Here is a 19,275-nt window from a genome sequence, read left to right on the forward strand (position 1 = left end):
GTTGCGTTTTCAGGTAATATCCGGACCCGTGGGAACGGCAGCGCGGTGCCGTGTGCGCCGGGTGTGTGTGGGTGTCACTGGTGGGAGGTTGCGAGACGCTCTCCCACTTCACTTGCCAGATTCCACTCTCTTGCGTCAAAACGGTCAAATTGGTGGGCGGGAGCGTCGGCTGGAAATGTCCGACATTGCCATTACACAAATGCCTGATTGATTATCCGTAGCATCTGGGGCTACGCAGGCGATTGGACGGCCAGAAAATGGCTCACTCCAGTTTGCCCTTGTTAGAGGTTGAGGTTGCCAAACGGGCCTCGTCCCTGGGTCGTGGGGAAGCCCGCACTGGCAACACTGGCACGCTCGTGGTCTGTGGAGCTCGTCAGAGTCGCCAACTCTCGGGCACAGTACGGAGCAGAGCCACCTCGCGGTCGCGAAGGCTCAAAGGCTCCCAGGCTCCCAGGCAAGGGCGGGACCGCTGCTATCATGACGGCGCCCATCAGGTAACTTCGTACCTCGCGCTATATTAATCTTCCCTATCCCCTTTCCATTGTCCGTTTCACACTCGATCTCACCCTGCCTTCATACTTCAACAAGTCCGTCTCCCAGGTCCTCTTCATCCTCTTCACTTACACCAACCCATCCCACCCACAACACCTCAACCACAACCATGCCTGAGAGCGAGACCAGCAGCAGTGCCCCCAGCACCGCCGTCGCCACCCCCGGCGCCTTCGGCGAGAACAAGGGCATCCGCTTCCACATCACCACGGGCGGAAAGTCCTGGGCCTGCACCCTGCAGGACCGTTCTGCCTAGTACGCTCCTTCCTCTCGAGAACCGTTGTGGTCAACGCTCGGGCGGTCCAAGTACAGCTACTAACAAGTCTGTAGTGAGCGCATGAAGAGTACTCGCACCAGCTCTACCGACTCTGTCGACAGCAGCGCTTCTAGCACCACCGAGAAGTCCGCCTAAAGAGACCACCGCAAGAGACCATTTTTTAAAAAACCCATCAGACCGATGCGAGATGGTCTTTGGTGGTCAAAGGGGTGGACGGTGGGACTTCGGGTGTCTCAGTCTCGTGGCGTTGCTTCAAATCAAAAGTGGAGCACAGCGCCCCAGCAGGTGCAGGTCCCCGTCGCGTCGATCCCAGTCTGCAGCAGCACAATCTGCTCACCTGCTGTTGGCTGCACGTGAGTGACGTACCTGCTGGCTTCGCTTGTGCTCCGGGCGCTTCGGCTCTTGTCTTCTCATTTTAGCGATGGAGAACTTGGCATGCATTTTTCTTGTTGCTATACCGGATATTAGATGGGGACCAGGTCTGACTGCTTCGACCTTGCTTCCTCGGTTCTGATGAATTACGAACCTACAATTGTTCTCACTATGTGTGCCTTGCCTATGCATGTGCTCACACTACGGAGTACTAATCTAGGGACTATTAGCACTTCGACATTTTTTTCCCTTACCAGGTACTCCGTACTCTAGTCCTTTGTGTTCTGGGTTAGCCTTGGGGTTTCTGCCCGCTCTGACAGCCTCAACTTGTTGAGGCCACCCTGATTCCGGCACCACCGGGTCGCACGGCGCATGGTGGAGACGTTCTGGGGACGTTCTGGAGACACCACCGACGGACGCACCACGGAGATACTATGTATCAATCCGAATCTTCAACCTACTGAGCTCACAAACTATTAAACGTTGGCCGACCTCGGCCGTTGCGTTTGCCACTGGAACGACGTTGTCAACGGACGCGCATGGTCCAATGAACGGGCCACACGGAAATCTCCATGTGCTTTCGTCACTTGGGCATGTGCTGGTACCTCCCTACTACTGGCATTCGTTCTTTCATATTCCACTTACTCAATTCAGGCGCACTCATCACTATACCGAGGCGCTCTCAACAGACTACTAACCAGATCTATATTCCTTGGGGGATCACGATACCTACCTCAATCGCCCTCATCACGGCAAACTCAAAGGGCGCTCAGAAGCAAATATTCTGTTGCTAGAACTTACTGTGTGAGCAAATGCTGTAGTCGAGGGTAATTGATAACACTTGGCGATAGACATTACTAAAAGGTGACCATGGTTTTCCTTTTCTACCATGGCTAGGGAGTGTGTATCAAATAAATGCTAGTAACTATTGTAGGCTCGGTTTGTTGTCCTTGGTGCGGGCGGACGCCACTCCCATTGCCACTCTCATCCATGTCCTACGTAGTACTCTAGTAGTAGAACGTGGAAGTGGAACATTGGAAGCGTAAGGCTGTTTGGTTGATAATGATATGTAGCCTGACGGGGGGCTTTTGCCATGCATGGCTGTGCTCAAGTCTTGGTTCATTCCAGTTTGGGGTGGTCAAAAGTGGTACGTACCTCTTATCGGGTGACTTTGGCGAGGTTGTTGGAGTGCCCCGCGTTGCCTTCGTCACCAAAAGCAACAAGGCCTACGCCATCACCTGCGCCAACATTACGAGTACTTGGAGTAATACCTGTCATCACGGGACAATTTAACTCCTTTCATATACCGCTCTGCGTGTTTCATTTTCTTTTTTATTCGGTCTTCCCTCAGCAGGGATCTCGTAACACATAACACTGTCGCTCATCCCATCTTGTCGTCTGGGGCCGTAGTGTCCACTCGCCACCAACATGCCAGCTCCGAACCATCTCATCTTGGCCTCGGGCGCCACCGTCGTTGTCTCCATGGCTGTCGCTACGGCCATGGCCCTCTACGAGAACCCCGAGCTGCGTCGCTATGCCGACGATGTCCGCCGCCGGATAGCCCTTGCCCTCCACTCCATGGGCGACGGCATCAACCCGTCCCATCGTGAACCCCTCTTCAACCGCCCCGAGGACGCCGATGGCTTCCTCCAGTCCAGTGCCGAGGCCGGCGTTGATGCCGACGACGAGTCCCGCCGCCGCCAACGCGAGGAGCTTCTCTACTGGAACAGCGTCCGTCTGCAGAAGGAGGCCGAGGAAGAGAAAAAGAAGCTCGAGGCTCCCCCCAGTACCAACCGGTTGGGCACCTTTGACGACTTCCTCCACCAGGATGCGAACGCTGAGAAAGGAACTTACGTCTTCAACACCGGGGCTGATTTCAAGAGCAAGGAAGACGGTCTGCGGCACCGCGGCGAAGGCGCTCGGAGTTTGGGTTCCTCGTACGCCAACCCTTTCGCCGACGAACACCACATTGACGACGACCTGGACGAGGTTGCCGCCAGCCAGATTGCTCCCGGCAAGGACGAGATGATGTCGGACATTTACAGCGCCACCACCGTCGACCATGCAGAAGAGCCCCGAACTCCCGTCGCCGAGACTCCTGAGCCGTCCCTCATCGACATCGAAAGCATTGCTACCCCGACTGAGTCCTCTGCCACCGTGGACCACCATGACGAGCTCGAGCAGTACGAGTACATGACGGCCGGCCAGGACGACCGCAGCGAGACCTACGCCTCTATCCAGGCCTGGGCCCAGAGCTCGACCACCGAATTCTATTCGCTCCCCGAGTCGCTGCCTGCCGAGCCCCAGTCCGACCCCGAACTCGCCAGCGACGGGGAGCTCACGCCCACCGACTCCGTGTCCCTGGTCGGCTCCGGGGAGGACGTTGCCAACGATATGCAGCCCCCCCGAGAGGGCGAGATGGACAGGTCTTTTGACGTCGTGAGCATCAGCGAGAGCGAGGGCATCCAGACGCCTGCTAGCTGGTCTGAGGTGGGGAGCGTGGTAAGCGAGAGGGATGGCCCAGTGCCGGCTCGCGCATGATACCCCCGTCTGTTATTTTTTTTTTTGGATCAAGCTTTTCATTTCCTCTATTTGGACCACTCGTTTGCGTTCTAAGCACGGCACGGCGCTAGGGACTTGGGCTGGGGATTGCCTTAATACTATATGGGTGGGTATAATGCAATATGGTGTTCCGGGGTCAAGGAGTGTTTACTGAGGTTATAAGAAATGGAAATAGGTAAATCTATTCAGCAGTGCGCTTGCTATATCCCAAAGTTTATGGCGATAATCAAAATTTCGACATCACTCACCACTCTTTGCTCCTTCGGCGGCGTCTTGCCTGTTGACGACCACGGTCTTCTCATCTTTGAGCGACTCAGTGTACTCGGACCATAGATCGTCGACCGGTCGCCCGACCAAGGCATCCCAGGTCGTCTTCTCCCCATAGCGGTCTATCCTCATACTCTCGTTCAGCCTCTGCACAGTGCCGTCCCCGAACCGGCCCTCGAGGTAATCGAGGAAGTACGCCGTCTTCTGGTACCCGGCATCCCAGCGCTCCCCCGCCTCACGCTTCCAGTGCGGCGGGGCGAGCCCGCAGCGCAGGCGGACCCAGTCGGCGATGCCCTCTATCAGCCCGCTGGGGCAGTCACCCTGGCCGTTGTACTGGAAGCAGTGGACGAGCTCGTGGGTCAGGACCCCCGTGATCTCGTCGGTGCGGCGGGCCTCGGGCTTGATGCCGGCGATGTAGCGCGTGGAGAAGTGGACCTCCTTGTGGTCGCTGTCGAGGTCGGAGCCCGTCGTGTAGGCGACGCCGTCCATGTCGCGCAGGATGAGGGTGACGGAGCGTGTGGGGGGCACGGTGGTGGTTGGGCATGAGGGTGAGGCGTAGAGCCACAGGAGGACGTTGCGGGCGGCGCTGGCGAGCACCTCGGAGGCATGGACGGCACTGAGGAAGATGGAGGCCCCTGGCTCGGAGAGGTCACGGATCTCGAGGCGAAGTTTGGGGAGCACGAAGGTGTCGTCGTCATCCCCGTTGCCGTCCCTTGGGTCTGGTGGTGGCGGCTGGACGGCGGGGGACATGACGGGGACGAGGAGCGTGGTGGGCGCTGGGGTTGTATTGGGGGGCAGGGCCATTGGTTGAATGTAGTATCTGGTGAAGACTATCTATAGTTTCTTAAAGTCTCTGGCTGTGTATAACGGTCTTTCAGCGCATAGGACAATGTGGATGATTTAGGGAGCTCATCCTGAAGGTGGGATGGCGGGGAAGTCGTGGTGGTCTTCGTTTACATCATGCACCGCACGGCAGAGGTGTTTTCAGCCGAGCTGAAGCTGCCATAAGAACCTTAATGGGCACTCAAGGTATCCTCTGGATAATAAAGTAGTACATGAAAAAGATCTTGAGCTAGAAGGCAAGAAATAAAGCCGCTGTACCCTCCGAAATTTATTTTCTGTCGTCTTGGTTCACTGATCGGATCAAAGCCGCAGACCTGGATAAGGTGGTGGATAGAGCGTTGCTGCCCCACCTCTATTACATGCCTCCCCCCTGGACCCCGAGTGCTCAGGCACTGTTGATCAGCCTAGGTCACTAGGTGCAGTGGGCGGTTCCCCCGTGGCTGCCCAATTACAGGTGCTGATAGTGGGTTGCTGCTAGCCTACTATCAGTAGGTGGGTTCGGGCAGCTGCCGGGCCCCGCACCGCCGCTATGGCAACCTGGCACTCTGGCACAGGTATCAACAATGGATGACAGATCATGGCGGATTCCAGAGCACCGATGGATGTTTTGCATTGATCCCAACTCTACCCGTACCTCAACACCACCCGATCGTCCACTCAGCAGCCGCGCAGCACCAACGTTCACATCTCCCAAATGAGAGTCCCGCCACAAGAACCACGCCGTTTCTTCTCCTCGACCTGCTAAGATTTGTTGCAGCAACGCGCTCAGCCCGTTGCATCTGTGCGTTCCTCCCCTTGCGCCAACTCGGGAATGGCACCCCCCTAACCTCACGCCACTTGAACTTTGCGCCGTCGAGCGCGTGCCATCCCGCGTCTACGCACACACCCCGCTGACACTTTGTGGTCTTTGACAGATCGTTCATGGCCGACGTCAAGCTCACCGAGACGCAGGTCGCTGACCTCGTCACCGTCCTGCGCGGCGACTCGAGTCTTGACAACAAAGTCCAGTTTGTCACCAACGTCAAGTCCGGAATCAAGCAGCACAATGTCCCCGATACCTGCGTGCCACAGCTCTTCGACGGCCTGCGTGCCGCCTCCGCGTCCCAGCATGCCGCCCTCGTCAACGTCGGCTTCACGTCCCTCAATCATCTCCTCACGAGACTTTCGCGCCAGGAGCCCAAGCTGCTGATCAAGGAAGCCGCGAGGACCCTGCCCATCATCATCGAAAAGCTGGGTGACCAGAAGGAGAAGCTCCGCTCCACGGCTTTGTCGTCCCTCAACACTCTCTATGCCGTTGCGCCTACCGATGTCGAGCGCTCGATCCGCAACTCTGCCATGGTGGCCAAGAATCCTAGGGCGAAGGAGGGCGCCATGCATTGGCTCCTTCAGGTATGTCGAGACTGTCCATGGCCTTAATAACCTTGGGCTAACTTCTGGGGCTAGGCGCACAAGGACCACGGCCTTCAGTTCCGGAGCTACGTCCCATTGCTTATGGACCTGCTCGAGGATGCTGACGGCATGGTACGGGATGCTGCCAAGAACACCGTCATCGATCTTTTCAAGTGAGTGCCTCCCCAGACTACGTCGCGCTCTAGGCTAACGAGTTCTCTTCCCACAGGAACGCACCCAACGCTGCAAAGTCCGACCTGAAACGCCAGCTCAAGAACTTCAAGGTTCGACCCGCCATCGAACAGGCCATCATCAAGGCCCTGGGCCCGGGAGCCGCACGCCCTGAAACTCCTTCCGAAGCTGCAGCGCATTCCGCACTACCATCGCGTCCTGCCCTCGGCGCCAGCGTATCTTCTGCCGCAGGCGACCGCCCCGTCACCCCCGCACCGGAGGTCAAAGCCGAGAACATTGAGCCCCAGTACGTCAACACCCAGCGCGAACTCGACGACATCTTTAAGGGGATGGCGTGGTGGTTTGAGGGCAAAGAGACGGAACAGAACTGGTTCAAGCGAGAAGAGAGCATCGGAACCCTCCGCAAGCTCAACGCCGGCAATGTGCCGTCCGACTTCCCAGACGCCTTCGTGGCGGGCCTACGCACTATGCTTGACGGCATCATCAAGGCTGTTAATTCGCTGAGGACAAGCTTGTCCAAGGAAGGCTGTGGTCTTGTACAGGACATTGCCATCACTTTTGGTCCAGGCATCGACCCGCTTGTGGAGTTGCTGATGCAGACGTTTGTCAAGCTGTCCGCCAACGCCAAGAAGATCGCCTCGCAGCAAGCCAACACAACGGTCGAGATCATTATCGGCCGGGTCACGTACAACCAGCGCTTAATGCAGCACATTTGGGGCGCCTGCCAGGACAAGAACGTCCAACCGCGGACGTATGCTACGGGCTGGATAAAGATAATTCTAAAGAAGGAGGCCGGTCACAAGAATCACGTCGAGCATACTGGTGGCGTCGATTTGATCGAAAAGTGCATCAAGAAGGGCCTTGGTGATGCCAATCCCGCTGTCAGGGAGAAGATGAGATCAACATTCTGGGCCTTCTGGGGTATCTGGACGGCACGCGCCGATGCGTAAGACTCCCCTCGCTTTTTGGCAAACATATTATACTGACTCTAAATAGTCTCAAGGAAGACTTGGAACCCACGGCCCAGAAGCTTCTTAACAAGGACCCCAACAACCCCAACGCTCCCAAGAAGGGAGAAACACCGAGGCCGGGACTTGGTCTTTCAAAGAGCACCATGAGTAGCACCAAGCCTAGCCTTCGGGAGACTATGATGGCCCAGAAGAGGGCCACTCTAGAAGCCAAGAAGCTTCCAGCCCGGCCCGGCTCCGCAATGGCTCACATTTCACCGGTGCGCAAAGCCCCAGAGTCGTCCGACCACAGGCCTGGAGCCTCGTCCGGGAAGCCTATGGGCAGTAGAACTCGCCCGGAGGCAGGGACCATCTCCGTCAATGCTAGTGGCATGTCGGTGGCACCTATGCGCCCGACTAGGAGACGTCCTGAGATGGCTCCTCGCCCCGCTACGGCTGGCCCGTACTCGGTGCGCGATCAGCCAACGTCGTTGGAGCCTGACAGCCCAGTAAGTACGAGGCCCAAGACCCCGGCCCCTAGGGTGCCCAAGCAGACTACGCCTAGAAGGACAGCTCAGGGGCCTAGGCCTGGCCATGCCTCACATGCAAGCGAATCCAATATTGGCTCGCCCGGTGCGAGATCAAAGTCTACGGCATCACCACGAGTAAGCCCAGCTAAGCTCAAGGCTACCCAGTCGGCTCATGCCCCCAGTGGCCCCCCCAAATTCCATGGGGATCTACCCCCTGTGGTTCCAACTGTGAAGAGCTTGCCCGAGCCAGTGCTGCAGCCCGGAGGGCCATCAGATCCTGAGCCCTCCCAACCTCCTGCGGAAATCCAGTCATCCCCCAATCTCCCTATTCCCGAAATTACATTCGATCCGCAACCACAACCACCAGCCCCCACTGAGGAGCCTCTCAAGGTATACGAGGACCCTGTGGTTGAAGAGGAAAAAAGTCTCAAGCCGACTTTTACAGGCCCTGTGCTAGAGGATAAGCCGGTCAACGAGGATGCCGCCAACCTGCAGAGCACCAACGGATATGCTGCTACTGAAGACGTTGTTGATTCACCGGAGAAGTCGAGGCAGAACTCCCGCCTGATGGATAGCGGTATTACCAAGATCAAGGCCAAGTCCCTCGAGGTGCATGGGTTCAGGAAGTTTCAGAGCCTTCTCCGTGATAACAAGACGGTCCTTCCCGACGACAAGTTTGAGGCGCTTCTCCTAGGACTCTTCCAATACCTCGAGGACCCGCTCTCCAGCACCCCGCAGGAGAAGGTTCAGGATATCAAGGCGCAGATCCTCACGACCATTAAGCTACTTCTCAAGAGAGAGCGCGATAGCTTCCAACCTCATGTCTTCAAGTGTCTCGAGTCTCTGCTGCAAACCCGAAGCGCCTATGACAACCGGGCTCATATTGTTAGTGGCCTCGAGCTCCTGTCGGATGAGCTAGTTTCGCTAGGTGACGCCACCGAGATCGTCGTCGTCCTCGGACGGAGCCTGCAGGACTGCACCGACACAACTACTGAAGGATGCCGAGCCCTTAGCATGGGCCTGCATATTTTGAAGACCCTGCTCGATAAGCGTGAACAGACGGCTCTTGCAGACGGCGAGCTGGCACAGCTTGTTGCCCTGGCAGAGCGCTGCATCGAGTCGGCTGACTCGGGCGTCCGAATGGATGCAGTGCAGTTGTGCGTTGCGCTGCATGCGCGCATAGGCGAGCAGCGCTTCTGGGACTCTCTGAAGTGTATTAAGGATGACCCCAAGAGCCTCATCACCTACTACATCGTCAAGAGACAACGTGAGCAGGGGGTCGCAGCCGCGTGAAATACGCCCTAGTGCTACATGGAAAAGGAAAAAGGGAGGGTGTCGATTTTGCTGAGCCGTTGGTGTGATTTCGCTGGTCATTGAGTACGGATAGACATTTAGATTCTTGTAATTTATACCCCAGTATTCGCTTCATAAAACCTGCGTCAACTTGTTTGTCAGATAGCGAAAGTGGTGGGTAGATCACGACACATCACGTCAGTGTGAAAACGTGTAGCACCAACAGGAGCCTCATCTGTTCCTATTGACGCAATGTAATATAGGTGATGTTATCATGCTCCCACCCCCTCTATCCCTCTCCTCTCGCTCAACACGCGAAACGAAAACCAACCGCAGGGATAGAGCGGCATAAGCCCAAGAAAAAAAAACCATCAGAAATGAAGTATCGCCTCCATTTTTGCTCTCACTAGCAAGCCAAATCAAACTCCACAGCAATGAACAGGAAAAAAAACGAATCAGGGAAAAGTCTCCACGCAAACGAGATGGTCGCAATGTTGAAAGAGAAAAGGGCTGGACAAGACGAAGTAACGGCATGCTCTTTTAAAGTCGAGACGGATAGTAGTTCTAAAATCGACGCATCCCATCCAGGTCGTGAGAAATGGAATACCGAACACCATCCACGTGGGGAGGGCGCTAAAAGGTGAAATATAGCATTGGGCAGGCGTCTCTCTTTCTCTCCCTCTCTTTATTTTTGTTGCCTCACTCGCTCCTTATCGCGTCTGGGGCGGCAAGATCGCGGGGGATATACGGCGATGTAAAAGCGATGAACATCTTCAGCTGCTTTATGCGTCGGCAAAGATGGTCCGGCTGTTCTCAATGATGAACTGCACTGCGAGGTTCTTCGCATGCATGTCGGTCATCTCACGCTCGATGCTGCGATCGAACATGATGGTCGGAGCAAAAACAACCGCCAGGTTCTTGGGTGTCATCTGGGGGTTTTGGAGTTAGCGGTTGGTCTCAAATACAGGTTGTGTTTCCATGCTTACCAAGTTCTCGCTCTGACGCTGCGCAACTCGGTCCAGGTGGAACATGAGGAACTCGAGGCAATCACGGTGGCTCTGGGGCATGGACAAGAACGTCTTGCGCAGGTGGGCGCAGCGCTCTGTCTCATCAACAATGCCTATGTCTGGTTAATACTACTTTGTACTCGCTTCGGAAACCCCACGATTACTTACTAGTGGACTCGAGGACTCTGTCATAGACCTCAAAGTTCAGCAAGGGAATGGGCAGCTTTCTGAAGTACTGCTTCAGAACACTGGTGACGGCGGTAATGTCAAGATCGGGGTCGGAAATGTCAAAGTTCTCGTTCTTGTCGAATCCTTCCTTGATCATGTTGACCTGCGAGTTGCCGCCCGTCTTTCGATAGATGCCCTCCTGGTCCATACCCCTCAGCTCGACCTCTTCGATACAGCGGGTCACAACGCTGGGTATTTGCCTGCGCTCAAACTCGGCTCGCTCCGTCAGATCTGAGCCAAACAAGGTCGTGGCTGCGTCAGCAGCGGGGACGGGAGTCGACATGGTGCTGGCTGACTGCGACTTGGGCATGTTGTGCTTCTTGCTGAAGAAGCCAAATCCTTGCCGGGTCTCGACCTGTTTGGTCTGCGGGTTGTACTGGTTGTACTGGGTGTACTGGGGGTTGCTAGGCGTCTGGAACGCAGGTGCCTCAACAGCGGTCACTGTGGTATTGTAAGGCATGCCGATATCGCCCCCGGATATTGTGGTGGGAACCCGCTCTCCACGGTCGTTCTGTTGGAAGGCGACAACGGCCCTGTTAACTCCCTTGGCCACGTTCTGGGCCAGACCTTTGGAGCCCTTCTTCCAGTTGAATTTCTTGACCTGGCCCTTCCGAACCTGTACCACTGTCGGGCCAGCCTCGACAATGGGATCATCATCAGCAGCCACCAACGTTGGGCCAGTGGTCGTGCTAGACGTTTCCAGGTTGATGGCGGAGGCGGTGGCACCCTTGCCGTCGTAAATGCCCAGGCCATTGAGCGACTTGCCCTCGCCCGAGTTGTTCTTGAAGCGCTCCTGAAGCTGATGGGTGAGATCGTTGTTCATGTCGGCCAACTGTGCGTTCTTGGACGACAGCTGCTCAAACTCCATGAGAGCGCGATCTCTGTCTGCCATCGCTTGGTTCTTCTCCTCCAACAGCTGGTCGCGCTCCTCATGAAGCTGCTCGATGCTTTCCGACATGGAAAGCTTGACATTTTCTAGTTTCTGAACAAGTTCCTTGATGGCCGAGTCCTCGAGTTCACGATGGTCAATGGGAGTTTTGGACTCCTTGGCTTTTTCCACGTATCCGGCCAAAACTTCCAACTCCTGGATCATGATCTCGGCTTGTGTGTCGAGCACCGAAACAGTCTTTCGTTTCTCAATTAGCCTCCTGTTAAGATTCTTGAGATCATTCTCCGTGTTGAACTGTCTCTCGAGCTCGGCGACTCGCATCTCAGAGGTCCTTAGCTGACGCTTCAGAAGGGCAGGGTCGTCCCCAGACGACAGCGAGATTGGGCTCGTGATGTCAGGAGTCCTGCCATTGCGCTCATCCACCGGAGCGCCCCTCTGCCAGTGCGGAGAGGCGGTTGTACGGGTCGTCTCGCTGATGCTTCGCGCGTGGCTGGCGCGCCTCGGAGTCATCTGGGCTGCTGACTCAACACTATTTGTCCGGCCATGCCTGACCATGTTCGAAGCTCGCTTTAGGATAGATGATGAGCCCTCATCAGTACCCAGGATTCTAGCCATATCTTCATCCATGCTGAAATCGCCCCCACTGCTCCACCTAGGGAGTTTGGGCGAATGCTTGGGCTCTCCGTTGTCCTCCTGGCCGTCGGGAGGTGCTGGAGCTGACCGAGGATGCATATAGCTTCCCGTCGGCTTCTGCTCTGACAAACTAGGCCGGCTTGCATGGGTCGCGTGGGTTGCATCGTTCGTCGAGACTATCCATGATAACATTAGCAAATAAGATACTCAAATCTGATTAGGTGTGGTCGCTCACCATTCTTGGAAGAATTCGTGGGCAGCTCCTTTCTAGTGATTGCCTTACTGTTCGGTGGCCGGGCTCCAGACCGGGAGCCCGAGTCAAGAGATTGTCTCGAATCCTCCTGGTCATGTCTCCTCGCGTCCTGGGATCTCCGTGGGAGAATATTCTCGTTCGTCTTTCGGGTTTCCGACAAGGGGACGGCATCTCTTCCACCGGGCCCAGGAGTTCCAGTTGCACTATCATACGGAGAGCTTCCATTTGACGAGGGCCCTGGCCTTCGGCTCTTGGGAGCTTCTTGCAGCTTGAAATCTTCCGAACCACGTTTGGGTCTGGGGGGTGCTCTAAGAGGCTTATCCTCACTCGACGGCGATGGATCATCTTGCCTCGACATCTTCGATAGATTCCGCCTCAGTGAGCCTGCCTGAGAAGTACTGTAGTCAGACGAATACTGACGGCCCTTGTCCTGGAAAGCAATGTGCGGCGTCGACGACTGTGAGTCGCTACGTTTTTCGGAAAATGAAGACTTGGGGGCACCACCGAAGTAGTCCTTCTTCTTAGAAGCGTCCCCAGCAGTCCCGGAGCCAGACCGAGAATTCGAGCTTGGCCCCGGGCTCGGGTCTAGGGCAACAGGGATGAAGAATCCATCTTCTCCGGCTGTGTCGTTGCTCATCATTGTCGAGCTGCGGCGGGGCCTATATGGGTGCGAAGAGAGACCCGAGGCTTCGGGCTTGGATTGTCGCTCAGGAGACCGCGCGGGTCGGGAGCTGCCCCTGGATGACGACTCGGTATGCTTGTGTCCCTGCATAGGACGAGGGGAGACCTCGGTCGGGGTATCGGAGTCGGGGTCGACTCGATCGTTGGAAAAGGCATTATTGGGTATCACGTTCGGAGGCAGCGCGGGCAGTGACTTTTCGGTGATCATTGGTGAGTGATCTTTGTCTCTGGTTTTCGCTGCAGCGGCAGCTTTGGATTTCTTTCTTCTTCGAGCCATTAAGGTCTCGTGACAGCCCATACAGAAGATGCCTTGGGAGGTCCGGGCATATCGGAGGTTATCGATCTTGCGCTTGCAGTTGCGGCATCGGAAACAGGTGGAGCAGAACGCTTGGTCGCCCGTGAGAATAGCCAGATCCTCAATCTTGTTGCCGCAAGCACTACAGCTGTAGGTACAGTTGTTGCAGATAAGCGATCCGTCGCCGAGGAGGAGGAGGTTGGCATCGGAGTCGAGGAGGGTGCCACAAGTGTTGCAGCGGAAACAATCGAGATGCCATCGGTTACCGGCTATAAGATATGACTGTCAGCGTATGCTCAAGTTGCGATCCCGAAGACCGAACATATGCTTTTGTCTGGCGTCGCAAAGCAGGTACCCTCTTCGGCGCCGATTAGGCGGCCCAGTAAGAGCTCCGTCTGCGATAGAGGAGGGGAAGAGAAGCATGTGGATAGAGCAACGGGATAGGGACATAACGTACCAAGTTCGAATGCTTTGCCTTCCTCGAGGATCTAGTCTTGTCAGCATCCGGCTCGAAAACCCCTCGCAAGATATGGTGCCACGAGCATACCTCTCCGCAGCCCTTACAAGGGAAGACATCTTCGTTGTCGATCGACTGGCTGTCGAGGTACTCGTCAATGATGGTGGCCATGGCGGGCGATTGTCGCGCTCAGCGCGGCGAGCCAAGGTCCAGGGTCCAAGCAATCGAGAGAACGTCTATCGCGGGGGGTAGTTCGGCGGCCGTCGTCGGTTTACGGAGGCCCTCCCAGGCAAGGAAGCGATGTCGCTGTGGAAAGGATCGGCAGCTATCCGGCCGTCTGGGTTTTCATTAGGTCCCCGGGTGGCGTCGCTGGGAGCAATGGGGTCGTCAAAAAGCAAAAGACGACGGCGGCTCGCCGGCTGGATACAAAGCGGCGCAAAACAATGGATGATGGTACAGGACGGGGAGCACGAACAGACGATGGGAGGGTTGGACCGACGGAGGAGTAGGCAATCTTGGGTGCTGGGGATGGGCTCGACGGGGGATTGGCGCAAGCTGGGGGGGACCACCCACTCTCCATACCGCCAGGGGGTTGTCGTGTTCTTGGCCTAGCGGGGGGGGGGGGGGGGGATGCAAATCAAAGTGGTACGAAACTACGAATACCTACGAGGAGTGAGTGCTAGTACAGATACTATGTAGTACGCAGGACACGCGCTCCAGGGGAAAGCCAAGGGCGGCGCCCAACAACGTGGCGCTTGAGAGCCGAATACATTCAATTTCACGCAGTGACGGGTACAGTGAATCCGGTCCTCGGGACGGCAAAGAGGTGGTGCGTCAAATCAGGAGAAAGGCGGCATCATTGGCTAGAGAAGAAGGAGGGGGATGAGGAGGTGGTGGTGGTGCTCCAGCTGTTAGTGGTGTCTGATGGTGGTAATGCCAGTGAACCGTGGTCAGGCCCTGGGCTCCTGTACTTTGCACCGACGTACTTCACCTAACCGTCCCAGCCTGGAAACGCCAGTGCCTACCCGTATTCTTGCTACGCCAGCCAGAGCTCGTAAACGTCCCAGGCGTCGTAATTATGTGGACAACTGACAATAACCCAAGTCTCTGGCGTAAATTCGCCTCAACATTGGAACAGTCTGGACACAGCAATCGCATATAGCCGTGCATGGGGTTCGCAAACTGGCCTGTCGGATACCAAAGGTCGTGGACATGGGGATGGATTTGATGCAGGATGACACCTCACGCCTTCAGCTTGCACCTACAACCCCAGACAAGCAGCCCGTTGTCGTTGTTCCTTGAGGAAAGCCACAGAAGCAGTAACTTTGCCACCCGTTTGATGAGCGCCAGCCTCCACGCTCCAGCTCGTTTACCCGCCGCCCGTTTTCCGTAGCGGCCCCTTAATTCCAGGCTCAGCGGTGCCGCGCAGCCAACGTGGAATGCTGGGAGGTTCATCGGTGGTTCACGTCAGGTCTCTGGCGGCGGTGTCTTGTGCAGCGCCAAGTGCACACAGCATCGTCCAGGGGTGCTCCACTGCTCGTAGTGGACCTTGGTTTCCATGCGCCAGCCCGAGTGGAGACGACCCCCCTTGTACCGACAACAGCGCAGAGCACGTCCCTTGTAGATTCAAGTTTCGACATGGGAGTTTCCAGATGTCGCAGAGGTTGGTACGAAGTTACTATTCGTACCTACCTTAATATCGCAGTTGTTGGCCGCACTGAAGAATTGCAAACTGCGGCAGGTGTCAGATGGGGCCAGAGTTGCAGTTACGCATCATTGCCATCACGAGGCCGGGAGCTTGAAAGATGAAGCTTGGTCGTTATTTCCGTCCTGAACTTCGCGTTGCATGTTAGCCGTCAGGCGAAACGCGAAACGCCATCATCAAAGCTCCCTTTCCCCCTTGCTGTCTTTGTTTCTACATAATAGTACTACGTAGCCTCTCAATCTTTAAGCCGGAAGTACTAGCAGTATGTGAATACCTGCCGCAAGACCTAGTTTCGCCGCCTGCGATTCTGTAACACGTCCCCAAAGTTCCCGCGTCTTTGTGCAGTTCCACCGTCATCCTATGCTAGCCAGGCGCAAACACAGTTATCGCGCGCTGATGTCATGTATTAAGTTCCTCGCATCCTTTCTGCTGCGTATGAGTAGAGCGGCCTTGGCATCCGAAGTTTTACGACAGCGCATCATTATTGGCCTCTGGAGATAATTGCTCAAGTTGATTTTAAAAAATCCCTCGGCGATGCATTTACTGCACGAAGTCGACGTGGCTACGTATGTGCTACACGATGGCCTGTTCCAGGAAGGGGTCTTCAGATAGAGCCGCCCAAAGTGACCATCAAAGATCTGACGAATTGGATCCAGCAATCGACCCCCTTGACACGGCCAGGGCTCGAGACCTCGAACGCTGCGATACAGAAAGTCGCCTTTTTTACTACATCCTATAGATACTTGTTATGTATTAACCTTCTTTTCTTGTCGAAACATTTTCATCATACGCACAAGTGTTGCGATAATACACTTACATTGGCACGGATAGTATGTACTCCGTACGAAGTAATATGTAAGCCCTCTAATATGCAAAATCACGGATTCTTCGTCGCCAGCCCCTGTCCGAAACACATACTGGGGTAGAGGGAGATGAATCATGAAACAGCCGCGATGCCAAGTGTCTTGACACTTCCTATCTAAGCGAGGAAGCACTGAAGCAGAGGTGCCCAGATCTGGTTCTTCACCTCCGACAGAGCTAGACCAGGCCACTGTTTCACCCGCCCTCCCAGGGGGCCAACAAGTTTCACATCTTTTTTTTCCCGACTGCCAACTTTCCCAGCCTCCGGATCTCGCGCAGTCAGAGACTGTGCTCAAAGATATTGGAGACTGTTCGCTGTGCGAAGTACGGATAGCCGTTTTAATATTCATCAACAATTGTCGTGGTCCTCAGCCTAGTTCAATGAAACCTGTGCATCAGCGAGCTATCCTGGCAGAAGCGACATGTGGCAAATGACGAGCAATAATTCCCGTGCCACGGTCCTCGAACTGAAGGGATGCACCGATTTGGTTCCCTTCCTAACACAAAGCTACGAGTAGATGTACAACAAGCATGAAGACTCGGGATCGGGAATTGACCGTGTTGTACGAAGCACGACACGTGTATTTGCATCGACCTGGTTATGCTATCGTCATATGAAATGTTGTGGCGCTCACAGGACCCAAGAACCCCGGAAGATGTTTCATGATTTCATCAATTACTTTTTCGTAGAGATGAATTCTTGGCCACTCTGTCGAGGCGGTCAGCAGATCGATGGAAGAAGCTCTAGGAAACTGTTGCGTACCCTCCCAGCGGCGCTTTAAACATACGGAGTGCTCCGTACGTATATTAGATATTACATACCTACGAGTCGTAGCAGTATCCAGACCTCGCCATTTAGTCTTAGCATGATACGGCTGGAACAAGAGGCTTGAAACACCACTGAAGCCCTGCATATGAGTACACGGCGAGGACTCTGCGACCTGCTGCTCGCATCATAATACATACTAGTATACTCGTAGTACCTGGTAACAAGCTTTTGATACGTATTATAACGTGGAGTCACATGCAGGCCATATTGAGATCCACACTTTCAGAGACAATGTATGCCGCGTAACTTCGGGGCAGAGAGCCGAGTATCTGCGGGCTTACTTGTGCTAGCAGTACTTCGTACGTAGTACATGTTAGATGTCTCACCACTTTGACATAAAGGCGGCATGGAAACCATGTGGATAGATAGCCAGTACTTTGTACAGGCCCTGACAATTGTGAACTGAGCTTGATATTGTGCCGGTCTGATCGTAATACTGATGTATACAGCAGCAAGAACCTGGAACGCTGTGATACAAGGGGTACGAGCACATGTCTTCGTATGGTTTCAACTCTTTATCCCATGGCTACTTCAAGGCCTGATGAAGGCTGAGTTGTCTAGAGACAATTCCTGCATGGTGAAGATGAGCATGTGAGAGAATTCAACATGAGACTATTGGATTTTTCAGCTGCATTGCATCCTACTTAGGGCACCCATGCGATACTCTTCTCCTAGACTCGCAGTACTACAGGATTCCGAGATGTGTGCTGATAATATTGAAATAAGGACTATTACCAATAATCCAAACCATGGCCCTCTATAGGCAAATTTTTTCTAGGACGTTAGATGGTAGGTATCCCTCGCCTTGGCCTTGGCACACCTTCAGATGCCCTCTCGCGAATTATGAGCATAGCTTTTTCATGTTGACCCTCTCTCTTTTGTTTTTAATCCCAAAACGCCAAACCATGTTATACTATTAGACCTGGACCCTAGCCGGCGAAGCATCACATGCCCCCCACTCAGCTCTCGTTCATAAGCTTCTTGACCTTGTCCAGCAGAATGGTGCTCTCGCGGCCGAGCTTCTTCTTGCCATCCGGACCCCTCGTCTTGGCCATGGCCCGGCGGTAGCGCTCCCGCTCAGCGATCCTCCTCTCGCGCTCCTCCCTCCGGCGCTGGGCCTCCTGCGCCTGGGCCTGGGCCTCTTCGCGTCGCTGCTCGGCCTTCTGGAGCTGCTTGTCGTAGTACCCCGGGCGGCGCGTCCGGCGGCGCTCGCCGTCGCTAGGACCCCTAGCAGACTTGTCATCGCTAGGGGTTTCTACTCCTACACCGGTCTGGGCCGCCTCCTCGTCCTTGAGCATGAGTTGGCGGGTGGGGTGCAGGCTTTCACCCTCCTGTCCGTCAGAGTCACTTCCCGGGCTGCCTTGACGTTCTGCCGACTCTTGTTCCTGCGGCTTGTTGGGCTTCTTGTTCTTGGCTTGCTCCTGAGCCTTGATCTTGGCGTACTGCTTCTTGAGCTTGGCCTTGTGAATCAAGTCCTGCTTAATCTTGGTGACTGCGCAGTTGATGTGTAAGCAGACGGGGGGCCAAGGAAGAAAATATTCATGTCGGCGCACGAGGTGCACCTCAACAGGTCACTCACCTTTGCGACGCCACGGCCCATCTGGTAAATTGTCGGGCCCTACTCTGAAGCCTTTACGAGGCTTCTTTGCCTCCGAGCCCGATGCAGAGCCTTCTAAGGGGCGTTTGGGTGCCATTTTGCGGGTGGGTGATGTGAAGAGTTTGGGGATGAGAGCCGCGCTCAAATTTTCGACGAGCGCCAGTTCATCTGTACGGAGTATCTACGAGTACCTATGCAGCAGCGGCCCGGTGAGCCACCCAGATTCCTGAACATGGTCTTTTCATTCACCTTACAACGCCGGTCACTGTTACCAAATGATAGAGAAAATAGCAGCCTGGTGGTTTCAATTGCTAAACTCGGCACTGAAAGTGGAATGCATTGTTTCTGCCCGCAATTAATTGCGCGCTGTTACCGCTTCTGCCGGATTGGCGTTAGTACTGGGCAGCAACGCAACTACCATCATTTGTAGTACGAAGGTAAGGCATACAGACATGAACGACTCATGTGCACCGGATGTCACCAGATGTCAGTGCAGAGCCAAGCATTACGGACGACGGCTAGTCTGCTAATAAAGGCATGGGAAACAAGTGATGGGCATGCATGCATGAGCGTGTGATCAACTTGAAGCCACCGCAGCTGCAGCGCTACGAGTACGGAT

The 19,275-nt window shown here is 55.2% G+C and overlaps 6 protein-coding genes across 6 annotated transcripts; 3 read left to right on the top strand and 3 right to left on the bottom strand.

Annotated features, from left to right (window-relative positions):
* Nucleotides 1–661: 661 nt before the first annotated feature.
* Nucleotides 662–961, top strand: ACO1O0_003017 (uncharacterized protein; the record flags this gene model as incomplete). Its single annotated transcript, XM_083192477.1, has 2 exons — nt 662–804; nt 880–961. 2 exons carry the CDS (start codon nt 662–664, stop codon nt 959–961), a joined length of 225 nt encoding a protein of 74 aa, XP_083051534.1.
* Nucleotides 962–2,626: 1,665 nt separating this feature from the next.
* ACO1O0_003018 (uncharacterized protein) lies at nt 2,627–3,739 on the top strand (the record flags this gene model as incomplete). Its single annotated transcript, XM_083192478.1, has 1 exon — nt 2,627–3,739. The coding sequence occupies one exon, from the start codon at nt 2,627–2,629 to the stop codon at nt 3,737–3,739; it is 1,113 nt and encodes a 370-aa protein (XP_083051535.1).
* Nucleotides 3,740–4,000: 261 nt separating this feature from the next.
* Nucleotides 4,001–4,831, bottom strand: ACO1O0_003019 (basic secretory family protein; the record flags this gene model as incomplete). Its single annotated transcript, XM_083192479.1, has 1 exon — nt 4,001–4,831. The coding sequence occupies one exon, from the start codon at nt 4,829–4,831 to the stop codon at nt 4,001–4,003; it is 831 nt and encodes a 276-aa protein (XP_083051536.1).
* A 960-nt stretch (nt 4,832–5,791) lies between these two features.
* On the top strand, nt 5,792–9,221 carry STU1 (clasp N terminal-domain-containing protein; the record flags this gene model as incomplete). The annotated part of the gene is made up of 4 exons (XM_083192480.1): nt 5,792–6,259; nt 6,314–6,432; nt 6,489–7,397; nt 7,448–9,221. The coding sequence occupies 4 exons, from the start codon at nt 5,792–5,794 to the stop codon at nt 9,219–9,221; spliced, it is 3,270 nt and encodes a 1,089-aa protein (XP_083051537.1).
* A 782-nt stretch (nt 9,222–10,003) lies between these two features.
* RGA2 (uncharacterized protein) lies at nt 10,004–13,835 on the bottom strand (the record flags this gene model as incomplete). Its single annotated transcript, XM_083192481.1, has 6 exons — nt 10,004–10,150; nt 10,208–10,341; nt 10,397–12,154; nt 12,214–13,476; nt 13,665–13,695; nt 13,755–13,835. The coding sequence occupies 6 exons, from the start codon at nt 13,833–13,835 to the stop codon at nt 10,004–10,006; spliced, it is 3,414 nt and encodes a 1,137-aa protein (XP_083051538.1).
* A 4,183-nt stretch (nt 13,836–18,018) lies between these two features.
* On the bottom strand, nt 18,019–18,753 carry ACO1O0_003022 (uncharacterized protein; the record flags this gene model as incomplete). The annotated part of the gene is made up of 2 exons (XM_083192482.1): nt 18,019–18,551; nt 18,639–18,753. The coding sequence occupies 2 exons, from the start codon at nt 18,751–18,753 to the stop codon at nt 18,019–18,021; spliced, it is 648 nt and encodes a 215-aa protein (XP_083051539.1).
* Between the last annotated feature and the right edge of the window lie 522 nt (nt 18,754–19,275).

Source organism: Amphichorda felina (assembly GCF_050947745.1).
Source record: "Amphichorda felina strain 45539 chromosome Unknown scaffold_3, whole genome shotgun sequence".
Lineage (NCBI taxonomy): Eukaryota > Fungi > Ascomycota > Sordariomycetes > Hypocreales > Bionectriaceae > Amphichorda > Amphichorda felina.